Source organism: Micropterus dolomieu, linkage group LG07 (assembly GCF_021292245.1).
Source record: "Micropterus dolomieu isolate WLL.071019.BEF.003 ecotype Adirondacks linkage group LG07, ASM2129224v1, whole genome shotgun sequence".
Taxonomy (NCBI): Eukaryota; Metazoa; Chordata; class Actinopteri; order Centrarchiformes; family Centrarchidae; genus Micropterus; species Micropterus dolomieu.
Window position 1 is genome coordinate 779,822 of NC_060156.1, and position 19,905 is coordinate 799,726.

The 19,905-nt window shown below is 46.7% G+C and overlaps 1 protein-coding gene across 1 annotated transcript in view; it reads left to right on the forward strand.

The window, feature by feature from the left end:
- The window catches only part of ttn.1 (titin, tandem duplicate 1), a 188,819-nt gene extending 170,814 nt beyond the window's left edge, over positions 1-18,005 (forward strand). The window contains 23 exon segments of the mRNA XM_046054416.1: positions 9-311; positions 403-708; positions 919-1,209; positions 1,313-1,612; positions 1,849-2,154; positions 2,305-2,607; positions 2,753-3,034; positions 3,124-3,717; positions 3,940-4,227; positions 4,436-4,735; positions 4,846-5,148; positions 5,310-5,612; positions 5,707-6,291; positions 6,381-6,683; positions 6,860-7,159; positions 7,282-7,857; positions 7,956-8,261; positions 8,392-8,997; positions 9,146-14,238; positions 14,365-14,799; positions 14,882-15,035; positions 15,257-15,577; positions 16,664-18,005. Of these exon segments, the coding sequence (XP_045910372.1) occupies positions 9-311; positions 403-708; positions 919-1,209; positions 1,313-1,612; positions 1,849-2,154; positions 2,305-2,607; positions 2,753-3,034; positions 3,124-3,717; positions 3,940-4,227; positions 4,436-4,735; positions 4,846-5,148; positions 5,310-5,612; positions 5,707-6,291; positions 6,381-6,683; positions 6,860-7,159; positions 7,282-7,857; positions 7,956-8,261; positions 8,392-8,997; positions 9,146-14,238; positions 14,365-14,799; positions 14,882-15,035; positions 15,257-15,577; positions 16,664-16,956 (12,851 nt within the window). The 3' untranslated portion in view covers positions 16,957-18,005.
- Positions 18,006-19,905: the final 1,900 nt, after the last annotated feature.

Sequence of the window (19,905 nt, forward strand, 5' to 3'; positions counted from 1 at the left end):
AATCACAGCACCTCCTGGCCCACCAACAAGGCCTTCAGTTTTCAATGTCTCTGCTAACACAATGACCCTGAAATGGGAGGAGCCCTATCATGATGGTGGCAGCAAGGTGACAGGCTACTGGATTGAGAAGAAGGAGAGGAACAATATCCTGTGGGTGAGGGAGAACAAGATCCCTTGCTTTGAGTGCTACTACAAGGTGGAGGGTCTGGTCGAAGGCCTAGAGTACCAGTTCAGGGTTTATGCCATGAACAGTGCTGGGCTGAGCAAAGCTAGTGAGGCCTCCAAGGGAGCAGTTGCTCAAAACCCAGTTGGTGAGTTTTAACACAGTTTATGATCACACTATTCTTTTTACATGATGCTCCATTGCTCCAACATACCTGATGAAATTTATATTTTTTATAGATCCACCAAGTAAGCCCGAAGTCACAAATGTTACAAGATCCACTGTCTCTCTAAAATGGTCCGCTCCACTGAACGACGGTGGCAGTCCCATCGTGGGCTACATCATCGAGCGTAAGCCGTACACTTTGACCGGTGAGGGGCGTTGGCTCAAGTGTAACTACACCAATGTGACAGACACTTTCTACACTGTTACTGCCCTGGGAGAGGGAGAGCCCTATGAGTTCAGAGTCATTGGCAAGAACGGCAACCAGGTCTACAGCAAACCCTCAGAGTCCACCGGCTCTGTGCAGTGCAAGACCGACTTTGGTAAGATCTGCATCTGTGATCGTGATACAATGCCGCCTTTACAGCACACTTTCACACATCTGACCTCAACAATTCTTAAACAATTATGACGATAAGATGAAGTTGTCTAATGTTTACTGTAGGTGTGGATTTATTTCTATGTGCAACAAAGGAGTCAAATCTTATCAATATATTGCTTCATAGACTTTTTCCTTTATTTTCACCAAACAGAGCCTCCAAAGGCCCAGCTGGACAGCAAACTCCTGTCCGAAACCGTGACAGTCAGAGCTGGTTCAGACCTGGTTCTGGATGCTGCAGTGGGAGGCAGACCTGACCCCAAGGCTTCTTGGTCCAAAGGCAACAAGGAGCTGGAGTTGTGTGAAAAGTACCACCTGCAGTACACCTCCACCAGGGCAATGGCCATTATCAAGTTCTGTGACCGAGATGACACAGGAAAGTACATCCTCACAGTCAGGAATGTTAGCGGAACCAAGACCGCTGAGGTCAACGTCAAAGTGCTTGGTAAGTGAGAGCTTACATTTTATGCCTTACAGATTATACTTGAAGAATTAATTTGTCAAAGTTATCAAAACTGAATTGTAATAAGTACATCTGTTTTTACCAGACACCCCGGGAGTATGTGAAGGCAAGATTGAGATCAGCAATATTACAGAGGAGTCATGCACACTGAGCTGGAAGTATCCTCTTGAGGATGGCGGCGATGAGGTCTCCCATTATATCGTGGAGAGGCGTGACACTAACAGACTGAACTGGGTCATCATGCATGCCGAGTGCAAGGATCTGTCCTGCAACATCACCAGGCTGTTCAAGAACACTGAGTACCTGTTCAGAGTCCGGGGTGTTAACAAGTACGGAGCTGGAGTCTACCTCCAGTCAGAGCCCATGATTGCCAGAAACACTTTCAGTAAGTTAAACAGTCAAATCACTGTGAAATAACATCAATGCTTTAAACGTATAATATCCCAAAAATCTCTGAGGACAAACAGATGCTGCTCTTTTATTTTAAACAAGAATACCAGTAAGATGAAAGCAGCACAGGTATGCCTGAGAGCACTGAGAGCCAAACTTTAACATTTAAAAGTAAAACAACAAATTACTCTTCATAACCTCTAACACTGAATTATTTTTCCTTTACTCCAGCCGTGCCATCTCCTCCTGGTGCTCCAGAGATCCTGGTGTCAGGAAAGGACTTCGCCACCATCGAGTGGCTGAAGTCAGAGAGCGATGGCGGCAGCCCGTTGATCCACTACCTGGTAGAGAGACGGGAGAAAAAGAGTGCCCGCTGGGTAAAGGTGAACAGGGATGGAGCTCACCTGGACACCACACTGAAGGTGTCTGGTTTGACCGAAGGCAACATCTATCAGTTCAGAGTGACAGCTATTAACAAGGCCGGAGAGAGCGAACCCAGCGAGGTTTCTCTGTATGTTATCTGCAGAGTGCCAACATGTAAGTCTGCTTTGTCGAAGTCTAAACGCCTAACATAAAATGCAACAGAAGGTCTGACTGATATTTTTAGATCTGTCTTTTGTGACATCATGTCCGGTAAAGGATTTACTGATGTGTACTGATCTTCACACCTGTTTCCTCTCCTCTCAGGCACCCCTGCTCCTCCTTCTATCCCTCGTATAACCGACACCCACGCTGACAGCATCAGCCTGGCCTGGTCCCGCCCCGTGGACGACGGAGGAGCTGATGTGATTGGCTACATCCTGGAGATGCAGGAAGCCGGAGCAGAGGAATGGAAGAAGGCCCACGAAAAGACACTGCGTGCTTCAGAGTATGTGGTGACCGGACTTTCTGCAGGCAAGAAGTACTGCTTCAGAGTGGCTGGCATCAACATCAACGGTACAGGAGACTTCAGTGAACCATGCACTGAGACTGAGCCATTGGAGAGAATTGGTAAGTCATCTGAAAAGCATTAGGTGATTGCAAATACATTAACAGTTACAGTGGAGTCAGTGTTATCAAGTCTTTCATCATGTGGAAACATTTATATCCACAAACATTATTAGCTATACATTAATTATCCCCTTCTCTCACACAGAAACTCCTGACTTTGAGCTCCACGATGACCTGAAGAAGACCATCTGCCTGCGCGCTGGTGGCTCCCTCCGCCTGTTAGTAAAGGTCACCGGTCGTCCCGCTCCCGCCCTCACTTGGACTAAGCCTGGTGTTGACCTCCACAATAGAGGATTTATTGAAGTCACAAACACGTCCACCACACTCATCATTGATAAGGTCCACCGCTACGACGCCGGCAAGTACACGCTGGTGGCCGAGAACTCTGCCGGGAAACAGGAAGTCAACATTCTGGTCAAGGTCTATGGTAGGTTGATGGAAATGTCTGAGATTTGATTTGAATTATGACATATTACATAGACGTTATATTTTAACAAAATGTATTTTCATTGTTAGATACTCCTGGACCAACTGGACCAATAAAGATCAAAGAGCTGACCAAGGAGTCCATCACCATCTCTTGGGAAGCCCCAACCGTGGATGGTGGTGCTCCTGTCAACAACTACATCATTGAGAGGCGTGAGGCCTCCATGAGAGCCTACAAGACCGTCACCTCCAAGTGCAATAAGACATCTTACAAGATTGATGGCCTGATGGAGGGCATGCTGTACTACTTCCGGGTCCTGCCTGAGAACATCTATGGTGTCGGTGAGCCCTGTGAGACTCCCGATGTCATCCTGGTTTGTGATGTGCCTCTGCCGCCACACAAGCTGGAGGTGATCGACGTCACCAAGACCACAGTCACCCTGGGCTGGGAGAAGCCCGAGCATGATGGTGGCAGCAGACTGACGGCATACGTAATCGAAGCCTGCAAGTTTGGCACAGACAAGTGGATGAAGGTGGCCACACTGAAGACCACAGACTTGGAACACACCATCGAGAAACTAAATGAGAGAGAGCAGTACTTGTTCAGAATCAGAGCAATCAACAGTAGAGGAGCCAGCGAGCCCAAAGAGCTTGTTACGGCCATCACTGTACAGGAGCAGAGAGGTAACAGACGCAATACAGTTCCTGCAGTCAGACAGTTAAAGTTACAAATACATCAAGGAAAATGTGACGCTGCTGTTCTTGGCTCCAGAAATCCGTACATGTTGAAGATTTTTTGCTCAGCCGTAACATTTAGTATAACACAGCTCAGTTCACAATTTATTTCCCAACCGTTGACGTAATCTGTAGTTAGATGATTTATGTATCTCTCTTTTTTCTTTCCAGTAATGCCTGTGGTGGACTTCTCCAGTATTCCTCAGAAGGTTGTCAATGTCCTGGCTGGTAAGACTCTGGAGCTGGATCTGCCCATCATCGGCAGGCCTCCTCCCGTCTGCTCCTGGTACTTCAACGATAACAAGATCAAATTCTCAGACCGTATCAAGGTCAAGAGCACTGGAAAGTTCTCCAAACTGACCGTGTCTGACACCACCATCAATGACACTGGTGACTATTCACTGGAGGTGAAGAACGCCGTTGGTGTTATCACCGAGGTCATCAAGGTCATCATCCTCTGTAAGAAACCATCCCTCTTTGTTATATTAGTTTCATTATTTATTGCTGATGCTTATCAAGAGCAGGATAACACAACAAAGTCAAGCTGATTCATTTATAAATTGACAATATTACAATCAATACCTATTATTAAATATTTTATTAACATTTACCTTTTGGTCAATCAAGCTGGCTATAAGCATTAATTCTGTTAATCCCCTTTTACCAGCTAAACCTGATGAACCAAAGGGACCCATCAGATTTGATGAGATTGATGCCACCACGGTCACCTGCAGCTGGGATCCTCCAGTCAGAGACGGTGGAGCTCCCATCAGCGGCTACATGGTGGAGCAGCGTGATGCTCACAGACCTGGCTGGGTGCCTGTCTGCGACTCTGTTAGCCGACCAACTTTCAAGTTTGAGAACCTTATTGAGGGAGATGAGTATGTCTTCCGTGCAGCTGCGATTAATAACTACGGCACTGGAGAATTCCTGCAGTCTGAGATCGTCACCTGCAAGAGCTTGAAAAGTAAGACTTCTGGCTTTTTTTAAGGTTAAGGTTACACGTTTAGCCGATATTACTATATAGACAGAGTTACATCAACAGAAGTAGAGTAAGATGTTTCCCCTCCTCCATAGATGTGCCTGGACCTCCTGGCCGTCCAACCATCTTTGATGTTTCTCGTGACGGCATGACCGTGGCCTGGAACCCACCAGATGAAGACGGCGGCCTTGAGGTTTCTGGATATATTATCGAGCGCAAAGAAGTCAGATCTGACAGATGGGTGCGTGCCAACAGGAACCCTGTCACCATGACCAGATACAGGTCGACAGAACTGACGGAGGGTCTGGAATACGAACACAGAATCACCGCCATCAATGCCAGAGGACTGAGCAAGCCAAGTCTGCCATCCAAACCAGCAGTGGCAACAGATCCCATCGGTAAGAGAACAGTTTGTAAAAAGATTTTTTATTTATATATATATGATTTTTAGATCACATTAAGAATTCATGGCTTCAGTGGATGGCATTGAAAGTCTCAAAGAGCAGGCACAGACTCAGCAGCAGCTAGAAATACTGACTTGCTTGTCTTTCCCGCTCAGATCCACCTGGCTGTCCTCAGAACCCGAGGATCACCGATACCACAAAGTCCTCTGTGTCGCTGGCTTGGAGTCCTCCTGATGATGAGGGAGACGCAAGGGTGGACGGTTACCTGATTGAGATGCAGAAGGTGGGCACCATGCCCTGGATCAAGTGCAACACCACACCGTCTCTAATCTGCGAGTACACGCTGACCAACATGCCACAAGGAGAGGAGTTCAAATTCCGTGTGATGGCTTGTAATGCCGGGGGCTCTGGAGAGCCTGCTGAAGTACCTGGAACCGTCACTGTAACTGAAATGCTTGGTAAGGACACAGAGGTTACATTATCTACATCTGCACTAAGATCCTTTGCATTTGCTTAAAACTAATACAGAATAACACTTTCATTATTCTCCAGAATCTCCTGACTATGAGCTGGAGCTCAAATACAAAGATGTGTACGTGGTCCGCCACGGCGGAGTGGTTAGACTCTCTATTCCCATCAAGGGTAAACCTCACCCAACCTGCAAGTGGTCGAAGGATGGTGGTGCAGTCTCCACTAAGGCCATGATTGCCTCCACCGAGGATTCCAGCGAGCTGGTGATCAAGGGAGCAGAGAGAAGCGACACTGGCGTGTACGATCTCCTGCTGGAAAATAGGGTTGGCAAGAAGAAGGCCCAAATCAAGGTGAAGGTCATCGGGCGTCCAAGCGCTCCAGAGGGACCGCTGGTCTTTGAGGAGATCCAGGCCAACTCTGTGAAGGTGTCCTGGAAGGTGCCCGTGGACGACGGTGGCTCAGAGATCCTGGGTTACATCATAGAAAGACGCGAGGCAGCCAGAAACGCCTGGTACACTGTGGACTCTAGAGTGACTGACACTCAGCTGGTTGTCAAGGGACTGAAGGAGGGAACAGAGTACCACTTCAAGGTCACGGCTGAAAACTCCTTTGGTATCAGCTCCTCTCTGAAGTCAGAGAAGCCACTGGTGCCCAAGACTCCCCTATGTAAGTACTCCAGTTCTTCAGTTCTAAGTATGAGACAGTATGAGATCATTCATTAACGACTTAAAAATCATCTGTGTTTTTTAAACCAGGTCCCCCTGAGCCTTCAAGCACCCCACCAGAGATCATGGACGTCACAAAGAGCTCTGTGGCATTAGCCTGGTCCAGACCAAAGGACGACGGTGGTTCTGCCATTACTGGCTACTTCGTTGAGTACAAGGTGGTGTCTGATGAGACGTGGTCCCGCCACCAGACCAAGATCACCTCCACCATGTTTACTCTGCCTGGACTCACACCTGACGCAGACTACCAGTTCCGCATCGTTGCTGTCAACAACATCGGCGAGAGCGAGGCTGGTCCTGTGTCTGACCCAGTCACATGCAAGGATCCGTTCGGTGGGTCTCCTAATAACTATAATTACTTATTAATTCATAGCACCGTAATAATTATAGTTGTCGACAATCAGATGTGAAATATAATCAATCAGCGTTTAACAGACAACAAAACCAGAACTGTCCAGAACAGTAACTGTTAACTAAGCTAACTTGTTTTTATATTTCTTTCTTTCTAGACAAGCCAAGCCAACCAGGCGAGATTGACACAGTGAACGTGACAAACAACTTCATCACCATCCGCTGGCAAGCTCCAGAGTGTGATGGTGGAAAGGAGGTCCTGGGCTACTGGGTGGAGTACAGGAAGTCCATTGAGAGCACTTGGAAGAAGTGCAATAAGCAGAGGCTGAAGGAAAAGGAGTTAACCATACCTGGACTGGCTGAGGCCACAGAGTACGAGTTCAGAGTGTTTGCTGAGAATGAGACAGGAATGAGTAGACCTCGTAGGACTGCCACGTGCATCAAGACTAAACTGAGTGGTGAGTACTCTGACATATACTGTGTGAAAATTATTTGTTTGCACAGAGTGACTTTACTATGAGACACTGCTAAATGTAATACATGCGTTTACTATATATGCCTCGTTGTTTTGTACTTACAGTTGAAGCTAAACCAAGCCTGAGAAAGGAAATGGATGAAGTAACTGCCAAACTTGGCCAGCCTGCTGTCATGAAGTGCCAGATTATTGGCCGGCCTTGTCCTGACATCAAGTGGTATCATGCAGGCAAGGAGATTGTTGAGTCCCGCAAGTACGAGATGAGCTCTGACGGCCGCAACCACTCCCTGTCTATAATGACTGACCAGCAGGAGGATGAAGGAGAGTACACCTGCAAGGCCATCAATGATGCCGGAGAAGCTGAGACCTCAGGCATTCTGGTGCTGGAGGCTGCTTCGTCCTTCCATCCCGACTACCCACTGAAGGAAACGTACTATGCTGGCCTGGGAAGCACTCTGCGCATCCATGCCGTCTACATCGGCCGTCCTGAGCCAAAGATCATGTGGCTGCATGGGACGAAGACCCTAGAGAACACAGAGGACATCAGCATCGAGACTACCGAGCACTACACACACCTGATCATCAAGAACGTGCAGCGCAGAGTCCATGGAGGCAAATACAGGATCAGACTGCACAATCACTTCGGCAGGGCTGACACCGCATTCAATGTTGAAATTTACGGTATGTTTGTGAATACTTACTGCAGTGACACGCAACAAAGCATGTGTTTTGAAGGTGATATAATATTTTACACGTATATCTAATACCTTTGTTTCCAGACAAACCTGACATTCCTCAGGGTCCCATTGTGCTGGACGCCCTCCTGAAGAACTCTGTCATCATCAGCTGGAAGCCTCCCAAGGATGACGGAGGCTGTATGATCACCAACTACATAGTGGAGAAGCGTGAGGACAAGGAGGGCACAGAGTGGGAACTGGTGTCATCATCGATCAATGGCACATCTTGCCGTGTGCCAAACCTCATCGACAGCGCCGGATACTTCTTCCGTGTGTACGCCCAGAATCGCTATGGCAACAGCGAGCCACTGGAGCTCACTTCACCTATCCTTATCAAGAGCCAACTGGGTATGATGTTGAATTCAATATAAATTTATGTTTAAAGTACTTCTTAAATTCATGGTAACAATGTAATCGTAGAACTGTAAAGCACGGTGGAACTGACAGTGGTTTCTGATTTATAAATTCCTGTCCACAGAGAAACCATCACCACCCCTGTCGCCAGTTGTTTCTGGAATCACCAAGGACTCCTGCGTGGTTTCCTGGAAGCCTCCACTGAGCGATGGCGGCTCCAAAATCAAGAGCTACTGCCTTGAGAGCAAGCACAAGAAGGGCAAGAAGGAATGGAGCGAATGGACTCCAGTGTCCACAGACGAGATCAAACAGACGGTGTTCTCCGTCAAGCGTCTGACCGAGGGCATCGAGTACATCTTCCGTGTGAAGTGCGAGAACCTTGGAGGACAGAGCGACTACAGCGAGGAAACTGCTCCAATTGTTCCAGCCACAGCCGTCGAGATCCGTGCTCCTGCCTTCAAAGAAGAGCTGAGGAACATGAGTGTCAAGTACAAGAGCAATGCCACCCTTGTCTGCAAGATCACAGGACAGCCCAAGCCTGTAATCAAATGGTTCAGACGAGGAAAGGAGATCCACTCTGACGGAAAGAAGATCAAGATCCAGGAGTTCAAGGGAGGTTATCACCAGCTGGTCATCACCGAGGCTGATGAGGAAGACTCCACTGTGTACCAGATCAGGGCCACCAACCAGGGAGGATCCATCTGTGCTACAATATCTCTGGATGTTGAAAGTAAGCTCACAGATTTTTTTCCAACAACCACTGTTTTCTAGCACTGACTTCTACAAAACCAATGTTATTGTTTATATAATAATTATTTACCTTTTTTAAATTCAAATAAAACATGACCTCTAACTTAAACTTTTTCTCTCATTTCCAGTCCCTGCCAAGATCCAACTGCCAAAGAACCTGAAGGACAAGGAAGCCATTCCTGCCCTGCGTGGAGAAGTGGTCAATATCAAGATTCCTTTCAGTGGCAAACCAGATCCTGTCATCACATGGCAGAAGGGACAAGATCTCATTGACAGCAATGGCCACTACCAGGTCATTGTCACCAGATCATTCACTTCTTTGGTGTTCCCCAACGGAGTGGAGAAGAAGGATGCTGGTTTCTACATTGTCTGTGCCAAGAACAGATTTGGCATTGACCAGCAGACAGTTGAGCTGGATGTCGCTGACGTGCCTGATCCTCCACGTGGTGTCAAAGCCAGTGACGTCTCCAGGGACTCGGTCACACTGAACTGGATGGCCCCAGCAAATGATGGCGGCAGCAGAGTCATCAACTACATCATTGAGAAGTGCCCCACCACTGCTGAGAGGTGGCAGCGTGTTGCCCAGTCCCGTGACACCCGCTACACTGTCATCAATCTGTTTGGAGGAACCGGCTATCAGTTCAGAGTCATCGCTGAGAACAAGTTCGGGCAGAGTGCTCCATCTGAGACCAGTGGACCGGTCATGACCAAGGAGGACAAATCAAGAGTTCTGCTGTATGATAGGGAGGTTGATGATACTGGACATGTTCCTAGGGGCAAGGCTCCACACTCAGATGCTAAGAATCTGCACAACAAATACGCAATTGCAGAGGAATTGAGCAGAGGTCAGTTTGGCATTGTCCACCGCTGTGTTGACATCAGTTCTGAGAAGACCTACATGGCTAAATTCGTCAAAGTGAGAGGCGCAGATCAAGCAATAGTCAAGAAGGAAATTGCAACACTGAATCTGGCCAAACATACTAACTTCCTCCTCCTCCATGAGTCTTTCGACAGTCCTGAGGAGCTGGTGATGATCTATGACTTCATCTCTGGTGCCGACATCTTTGAGCGCCTCAACACAGCTGAGTTTGAGCTTAATGAGCGGGAGATTGTCAACTACATCAGGCAGGTCTGCTCAGCTCTTGAGCTCCTGCACTCTGAGAGCTACGGACACTTTGATATCAGACCTGAGAACATTGTGTACACAACTAGAACCAGCTCTAATGTGAAAATTATTGAGTTGGGCCAGGCCAGACACCTGACACCTGGAGAGCAGATCAAGATTCAGTATACTACTGCAGAGTATGCCGCCCCTGAGATCCACCAGTGTGACATGGTTAGCTCTGTCACTGACATGTGGTCTGTTGGTGTCCTTGCCTATGTGCTCCTCAGTGGACTTAATCCATTCACAGCAGAAACCAACCAACAGATGATTGACAACATCTCTAATGCAGCCTACAGCTATGACGATGAGTCCTTCAAGCAGGTCAGTGTTGAGGCATTAGACTTCACAGACCGCCTAATGACCAAGGAACGTAAGCACCGTATGACTGCTGCTGAGGCTCTGGCGCATCCTTGGCTGTCCAAGCCTGCTGAGGAGATAAGCACCAGAGCAATCCCAACCGGAAGGCATAAGAGATACTACCAGACAATGGTGAGGAAAGAGTGGGCCGCTGTGGTCTCTGCAGCCCGTGTGGCCAGCGGCGGCTCCATCAGGTCCCAGCGGGGTGTCTTTGTTGCCAAGGTGAAGATTGCTCCATTTGAAAACGGTCCTGTTGGAGGCCAGATTGGCCATGCAGTGGTGAATGAGGGAGACAGTGTGAAGTTCGCCTGCAACATTGAAAACTATGATAGCACCACTGAAGTGACGTGGTACTGTGGCGTCAGGCAACTTGAAGCTGGTGACAAATATGAGATTGAATACGAGGACGGCTTGGCTGTAATCACCATCAACAAGGTCACAAGAGCAGATGATGGCACTTACAGATGCAAGATTGTGAATGAGTACGGTGAGGACAGTGCCTACGCAGAGCTGTTTATCAACAGTGTTAGATCTTACCGCGACTTCTTCACCACCCGTGTGGTCAAGAAAACAAAGCGCAGAGTTGACACTGCCAGAATGCTCCAGAAGCCACCAGAGTTCACCCTTCCTCTGGTCAACCGTACAGCCTATCTTGGTGAGGACATCCGCTTCGGCGTCACCATCACTGTTCATCCTGAGCCTCGTGTCATCTGGCACAAATCAGGACAGAAACTCATTCCTGGACACGATGACAAGAAATACACCTTCATCAGCGACAAGGGTCTGTACCAGCTGATAATCCACAGCCTTGAGGAAAGTGATGATGCTGAGTACAGCGTTGTGGCCCGTAACAGGTACGGTGATGACAGCTGCAAGGCTCGTCTCACTGTTGTTCCTCGACCTAAACCAGCAGACCTTACCCTGAGGCCCATGTTCAAACGCCTGCTTGCAAATGTCGAGTGCAGGGAGGGCCAGAACGTGCGCTTTGAGATTCGAGTATCCGGCCATCCCACACTGAAGTGGGAGAAGGATGGCATGCCTTTGGCCTTTGGACCATCTATTGAGGTTGTCCATGAGGGTCTGGATTACTTCATCCTTCATGTGAAAGACACTCTCCCCGAGGACTCTGGTGTGTACAGAGTTACTGCAACCAATTCTGCTGGATCTGCCAGTTGCCAGGCCACGCTCAAAGTAGAACATGTTACTCATGTAAAGAAAGAATATGAGCCCAGTGCAAAGGAGAAGGAACAGCTAGCTCAGAAGCAAGAATTAGACAAAAAGGTGAGGCTGTCTCAGATTATGTCTGGCACTGTTGTTACACCTCTACCACCTGCAGCAGTACAAGCTGTCAGGGAGGCAGCCACCATGTTCAAACCTGCTGTGACAACTAAGAAGGGTGAGAAGACTGAGGCTGAGATACAGAAAGAACAAGAGGAGAAGAAGAAGCGGGCAGATGAGAAGAGGCTGCGTATGCCCTATGTCGTCCCCACTCCTCGTGTCATTAACCCAGCTGTTCTTGAGGAGGACGTGGAAATAAAACACTTCAAGCCACTCTCTGACATGAAATGGTACAAGAAGCTGCGAGATCAGTATGAGTTCCCTGAGCCTATGGACAAAATCAAGCAGAAGAGGATGAAGCGCATTCGCCTCTCCAGATGGGAGCAGTTCTATGAGGTGCCCATCAGGATCAAGGACCAGTATAAGCCTAAGTGGCGCATCTCGGCCTTGACTCAAGATGACTTGGAGACCGTGAGGCCTGCAAGGCACCGCACTCCTTCCCCTGAGATGGATGCCTACCACAGGATCAGGAGGAGGTCCCTGGGTGACCTGTCAGATGAGGAGCTGCTGCTGCCTGTGGGTGAATACCTGTCCATGAAGAAAACTGAGGAGGAGAGGCTTCGTCTGGAGGAAGAGCTGGAGCTTGGCTACTCTGCGTCTCCACCTAGCCTCAGCCCAGTTCGCTTTGAGCTGTCTGCCCTGCGTCCCTCATCTCCTAAAAGAGTTTACAGTGAAGAAGAAGAGGGAGAAGAGATCCGCAGATATGACTCCTACAGAGTTCCATCTAAATATGAGGCTGGCCCAAGTTTTGTTGATCTCCGCCAGCGTCACGACAAAGTCACACACAAAGCTCCAAGACAGAAGCAGAAGGTGTATGAAGAGAGGGAAGATCAGGAGCTGCTGCGCCCACCCAAAACTGCTCAGAGAATCTCCTCTTACAAGAGTGAACTCAAACGCATGGAGTTTGAGGAGAAGACGCGTACTTCGAAAAAGGAAACTGTCACCGTTGCGACCTTCTCTGAGGACATTGAGTCTGAGCACATAACAGGTTTTACCTCAGAATATATTCTTAAACCCATCAAGAAGCTGTCAATGCCCGAACCTGAGAGGTCTCCTACTTCAGGAAAGGCTGTTAAGGCCGAAGTGACCCTTCCAAAAGTTGACTTTGCGTCCAGGTATGAGGAGAGAAAGCAGGCTCTGAGATCAGAGAGAAGATCAGTGGAGAGGAAGTTTGAAGTGGTGACACAGGCTCCCTTCAGCCTTGACCACGCCCCACGTATTACCATCAGGATGCGGTCTCATCGCGTACCCTACGGCTCCAACACAAGGTTCACCCTGAATGTCCAAGCCAAACCAGAACCTGAGGTCAAGTGGTTCCACAACGGAAAAGAGATTAATCAGAGCAGCAAATACCACATGACTAACATCAGTGGAGTTCTGACTCTCCAGATTATCAACTGTGTGACTGAAGACTCCGGCACTTACCGTGTGGTCTGCAGGAACGGCAAAGGAGAGACTTCTGACTACGCCACACTGGATGTAGCAGGAGCAGAATACGCTGCCTTCTCTTCAGTCCGCAAAGACGAGGAGCCTCCATCCTCACATCTGCCAGAGATGACCAGAACTGAGGTATACCACGTGTCCTCCTCTAAAACGACAGTGAAGGAAACTGTGACTGAAACTGTGAAAGAGTCCACTACTGTTGTCGAGAAGCCAAGGGAGAAGCCTGGTGTTCATGCCAAGTTCCTGACCAAGCCACAGTCCCTGACTGTAGAGGAGGGAAACCTCGCCAGATTTGACTGTGATGTGGAGGGCGAACCAGCACCTTCTATCACCTGGCTGCACGAAGGCGAAGTTGTTAGTTCCTCTGCCCGTCACCACGTTGTCTCTACTCAGCACAACTCCCACTTTGAGATCTCTGCTGTTGAGATGTCGGATGAAGGCAGCTACACTGTACTGGTGGAAAACGCTGGAGGTAAACAAGAGGCCCATTTCACTCTGACCATCCGCAAGTCTGAGTCCAAGGAGAAAGTAGTCGCCCCCCCTAGAATCACCTCTCCGGAGGCAAAGTCCCCTCTTGCCAAGTCCCCTGAACCAGTCAAATCTCCTCAGAGAGTCAAGTCCCCTGAGCCAATCAAGTCACCTCAGAGAGTCAAATCTCCAGTCTCCCCAAAATCTCCAACACCAAAATCCCCAACACCCAAGTCCCCTACTCCCAAATCCCCAACTCCATCTGAGAAGGAACGGGTGACTTCTCCAATCAAGTCACCAAAAAGAGTGATGTCTCCAACTCTTGAAAAGAAGCCGTCCTTCTCTGTTGGGCTGAGTGACGTCACTGCCGCCTCTGACGCTGTCGTCAAGCTCTCAGTGAAGTTGACAGGAGAGCCCAAAGCTGCAATCTCATGGATGAAGGATGGAAAGGTAACACACTCTAATACTGCAACAATTCTACTTTTCAATTAAATTATCTACAGATAAAAAAGTTATGGAAAAGGTAATACATTGGTTGGTTATTAAATAAATAAATCGTATTTTCCTGATTGGCAGGCTCTGTCTCAGGGTGGGAAGTATGAGATCTTTGAGGAGTATGGCTCAGCTTATCTTGAGATCTATGAATCGGAGGTCTCTGATAGCGGGGTGTACAAGTGCACTGCTACCAACAGTGCTGGAGCAGTGTCCACAACCTGCTCAGTCACTGTACAGGGTAAGATAACGCCGGCTTCTGGAAGCAATTACTGTTCTTCATTAACCTGCTGCTAAAACGTTCAGTTTCTACCATAAAGTCTTACATTTATGTCTGTTTTAGGCTCCAAAACAAAAGCTGAAATCTCTGAGGGAGTTATGAAACGGCGGTCAGACGCTCCCCACTTCTTGGTGCAGCCCAGATCCCAGAATGTGAACGAGGGACAAAATGTTAAATTCACATGTGAAATTGCAGGAGAGCCTTCTCCTGAAGTGGAGTGGTTGAAAGACAACACGACTGTGAGTAGCTTTCCCCAGAAGGTTAAACAACAGAAACCTGTGCAGCTAACGTAACACGACACTGTCTCTCTTCTCTTGGCAGATATCTGTCACATCAAACATTAGACTGAGCCGCTCGAACAATGTGTTCACTCTGGAGATATGTGAAGCCACAGTCGCAGACAGTGGGAAATACACGATAAAAGCCAAAAATCAGTTTGGACAGTGCTCTGCGACATCCTCCCTCAATGTCCTCAGTAAGTATCCACTGCATGTCAACTGAGTGTGTTTAATTGGCTTGGAGATTAAAATATTTAGTAAAACGAGACTTGGATTGCACCAAAGCAAACATCTTAAATTCAACATTCAAATCCAAGGCACTTGAGCACCCCAGCTTACACTGAGTGTATGCGTGCACTATACTGTACTTGTGCACATTGTGATATGAGCCATGTGCTTGTCATTTGCATTCTCGTAGCTCTTGCTGAGGAAACAACCAAAATGGTTATTGTGGAGCAAAGAGCTTCTACTGATACAGCTGCCAGCATGCAGAAAAGTTTATCGGCCTCATCAGTTCGTATGGAAGCAGCTTCCATGCGGGCCGGCAGTTACAGCAGCAGCTCCCGCTCTGCTGCTGCCGAGTTTGCGTTTGAGAGCACGTCTGCAACTAGCATGTCTGCCATGATGGCTGAGTCAGTGGTTTCCATGAGCTCCAGCAGCCAAATGATGGAAATGTCTTCTCACTCGCATGTCGAGGCCTCCTCCTCGCTGAAGGCCCTCACCACGGGGGTTAAAAGAGGTGAGATGCATTTTACATGTTGCCTGAATCTGTCAAAGTGAACTTGCACTTAAATTCAGAAAAACAGGAGGTGGGCCTTGAATGGTTTGAGCATCTTTGTGAGTAACTGTCATCTATGTAAAGACAAATGTGATGAAGTCCTGCTTGTTCCTCTCACGTCGTCATGAGTTGACATTTGAGACTTGATGATGATTTATGATCACGTTCCAGTTATGAAAAAAAAAGCCACAGATTTTATCAAAAAGATGTGAACGTGGAACAGTAAAACAGCGGTGGTTTTCAGAAACCCTGAAAGCCTCTTCTTTACCGCAAGATTCCACAGAAAAGCTGTTATCACGTGCTCGTCCTCGACAGGTGCTCTAATTTCGACTGAGGGGAGTGGATTTGCTCGTGGAAAATTGAAAATTGGTCCAGTGAACCATACAAGCTGCCCTGACAGCAATGAACTTTGAGGGAACGGAGGCCCGGAGAGTCCAAAATGAAAGAAGCTATTACATTAGCAGAGTAGCTTTCCCTAGTCTTCTAGGGTATAAACTGCTTCAGAAAAGATGCAGCATGGTCTGTAGTCAGTCATCAGACACAAGTCGATTGTTCCAATAAACACTCACGTGTTAACTCACTGTTCATTTAGCGAGCTGTCCAGCTAATTCATTTCAGATACGAGGCAAAAGGCGGCGCTGGCCACTTACTTTATTTGTGTAACTACGTCCATACTTCTCCTTGAGGGGTCATCATGAAATACAGAAAAGTCTAAAGATCACCCAAAAATTGGAGATACATGGTTCATACATGTTGGTAAATGACAGATAAGACCTTTATGTTTGGGTAGAAAATGAGCTAGTAGATGCTCTTGTTCTTCTTCCAGTGGCCATCTTTGTCTGGTGGGGAAAAAAAGGATAAATATCTACTTTATTGGACACCAGACAAAACTTCAGTAGGGATTTTAAAAGATGTCCAAACCACAATAACACCATCTGTCTGGGTTTTGGCTTCATTCTCTGACTGTTACGTAATCATATATCCTCGTCATGTATTTTTTCAACAATGCAAAACCTTCTTCACTGACGTCGTTCTCTTCGTTAACAGGCGTTCCACCAAAGATCGAGGCTCTTCCAGAGAGCGTCAGCGCCGAACCGGGGAAGTCCCTGACTGTGGCAGGGGTGTTCTCCGGAGACCCGGCTCCCTCTGTCCAGTGGGTCCGCTCAAATCGGACCCTCCCCAACGGGGACGAGCGGTACCACGTGGAGAACACCGCTGACCTCTCCATCTTCACGATCTCTGCGGTGAAGGAGGCCGACGCCGGAGCGTATACCCTCCGACTGTCCAACGAGTTCGGCTCTGACTCGGCAACTGTCAACGTTCACATTCGGTCCATGTAAAAAAATATAAAAAACGTTAATTTATATCCCCCGTTTCCCTCATCCAGAACCTTTTTATTTAGTGAATTAGCAACAATAATACTTGATAAAGATCTGGATTTCTGTTCTTGTAAATATGAACTATTTTTGTACCAAACTTGACATTAATTTATGCCAAACTAGACTAAAGTCTAAAGTTGTTATAAAATGTGCCATATTGGACAATTAAGACTTAGGATTTTTGAACCACATTTCTGTGACATGTACATAATGTATATAGCCGAATTTAACGGTTATGGGAAATGTATGCATTGTTATTTATGACAATATTAACTGAAACAAAAGAACAAATGTTTTAACAGGAGAAAGTTTCACCAGGAACGAATACCCTGTCAAACCGAGAAACTAAACTCTGTGCCTCAACGATAAGTTGAAGTCTTAAGATTGCCTCAACAGGTAGAGAGGCTCCCTGTTGACGTTATGAACCACAAACAGAAAGACAAAGTTATTGTTTTTGGACACGCGTCTGAGCGTGAGATATTACAGTTTCCTATGAGTTGTACCATGAGCGTAAGGCCCTGAGTGCTGTTTGCATCACCCTCATGTAAGCAGCACGACTCGGCCTTGTGCTCAGACTGACTGTGTCGTACCACCATGATTTGATGACCAGCTCAGAGTGCGAGCGGCCTGCACTCTCAGCGTTTCGATCATTTTAATAAAGAGCGCTGTTTCTGGCACAGGACGGCCGGACTGGCTTCTGAAAACGTAACATCTCCTGGCCATAAACGAACGGAAAGTCCACGCCGGCTCTGCTGTGCAGAAGCAGCGCCGTCTCTCGGAGGATAATTAGCTAACGTGTTTGTGTGTTGGAGTGCGAGTGTTTGTAGCTTTTAGTCATTTCACCTTGTCAGTAGTCAGGGTCTTCTTCATTCACCACAGTGACTCCATCTGCTGTGAGAAGAGGAAAGCAGACGTGTGTAGCCCTGCACTTTGATTTAATTGATCTGTTGATGTAGAAATGTATTTCATCCTCCTTGAGTTTTATGCATTACTGATTTAATAAAGCATGATTTCAGCACTATACACATTCTCTCCTGGTTATTATGTCTTTAGTGTGTTCTCTTGTATGGATGGTCTCTAAATACTTTTAATTAACCACAGTACTGGAGTATATACTTGAGTATTTCCATTTTATCTTATATTTTATACTTTTACTCCACTACGACCGTGGTTAATAATTACTTTTACTCAGATTTTACATCAAACTTCTAATCTTGTAAATGACAGCACATTGTTAAGGGTTAAGTTTCCAGCCTTTGATTTGTTGGTACAGATTAAATTACACAATTACATCCTGCGTATATGATGTGGGATTAACATTACAGCCTTCGGGGGGCGCTAGGTCATTAAAGTTTTCAACGTGTCCTAATACCTTAACAAAATGTTAGGTCGTATGTCAGTGCGTCCTAAAACAACACACATTAATGTTTCCCATAGCAGTCCACCAACAGGTGGCCGGACCTTAACTACGTTACATAAGTCACATGATGTTAAACTGCTGCAGTTTAGGTTTATGCAACACAAATACTTGGTAAGGGTCTGGAGAACATCATGGTTTGGGTGAAAGTAAGCACAATACAAAAATCACGTGACTTATGTCAGTAACACTTAACTTAAACTCTATAATTCAAAATTTACTTGGTTTCACACGGGACTCGAACGCTGTGTGAAAGTCCCGACTCTGACCCATCCATCTGATAGATGGGTATCTGAGCAGTTATCTTGTCACTTTACCCAGCAGTTTACCTCTGGGATTTAAAAAGCACCTGACACAATCAGAAACCCTCTTTCTCTGCATCAAGCACATCTTGCTTCTTGGGACCGTTACATGATGGCAAAAGCGACATCAGGGATATGCCATGGCTGTGGCCCACTTCTGGAGACACTTGGTACACTCCAGAAGGATCCGGGTGTTCGTGGTGAGATCCGGGTAGAAGTAGCTGGACTTCCCAAGCGAGCTATAAAGGGGAGAACCGTTGTGAGGCTGTAGCAACAAGTCTGCAGAGTGCATAAGTGTTTCTGGTGCGCTCCGGTGAATACACATGCTCAAAGAATGCATACATGTGTAACGCTCTGCGTCTGTCACAGGACTTGCTCTAACTCTGGTTCCACTTTTATTCTGGTATAAAAATCAACAGCACACAGTCGTCAGTAACTGTGTGTTATGGAACTGCAAGCATTTAGATCTCTAGCTTGGAAGTGTTTCCTTTTGCATAAAATACATTTTCACGCTGCAACACTTTTATAGTTTCTATCCATTCTGGTATAAACCAAACAGGATCGTTTAGTGGTAATATTATGTATGATTTCTAAAAACCACCTGAGCAATGAGAGCAATTTTCTTTTATGGTCACAATAAAAATCCTCAAACATTCTAAATAAACATTTTGTCCACAGACAATAAATGGAACAATATTTCATGTCTTGTACAGTGCAACATGTTACTGCCATTATACAAAAACCTCGCATCAACATTTTAAGAATGAAGAAATATAAGTTTACTTCTACACTTTAAATAAGATGTGAGACACTATGAGCCCAGTAAAGCCAACAAAAACCTTAATTTCACACAAACCACAATAAATTCTAAATTTGGAATTGGGAGATTTTTATGCAATGACAATTTGTGAAACCTACATTTTACAGAGCCTACCTGGTATCAAAATCAACAGATCTGTGTAACAAGGAACAGAACAAATATTGTCCAAAATAACTACTAAAAACATTACAGTCCAGCAAGCAGGTGTCTGGCTAGCCCGCTAACGTTAGCTCAACATACAACCAACAGTGCTACTTATGGATAAAGTTACCATTTCTGCATGTGTGTCTGTTACAGTACAGTCGAAATGCATGTTAGTAAAATGTGAAAACAATTCTATAACATTAAACATGGAAATATTGATTACAACA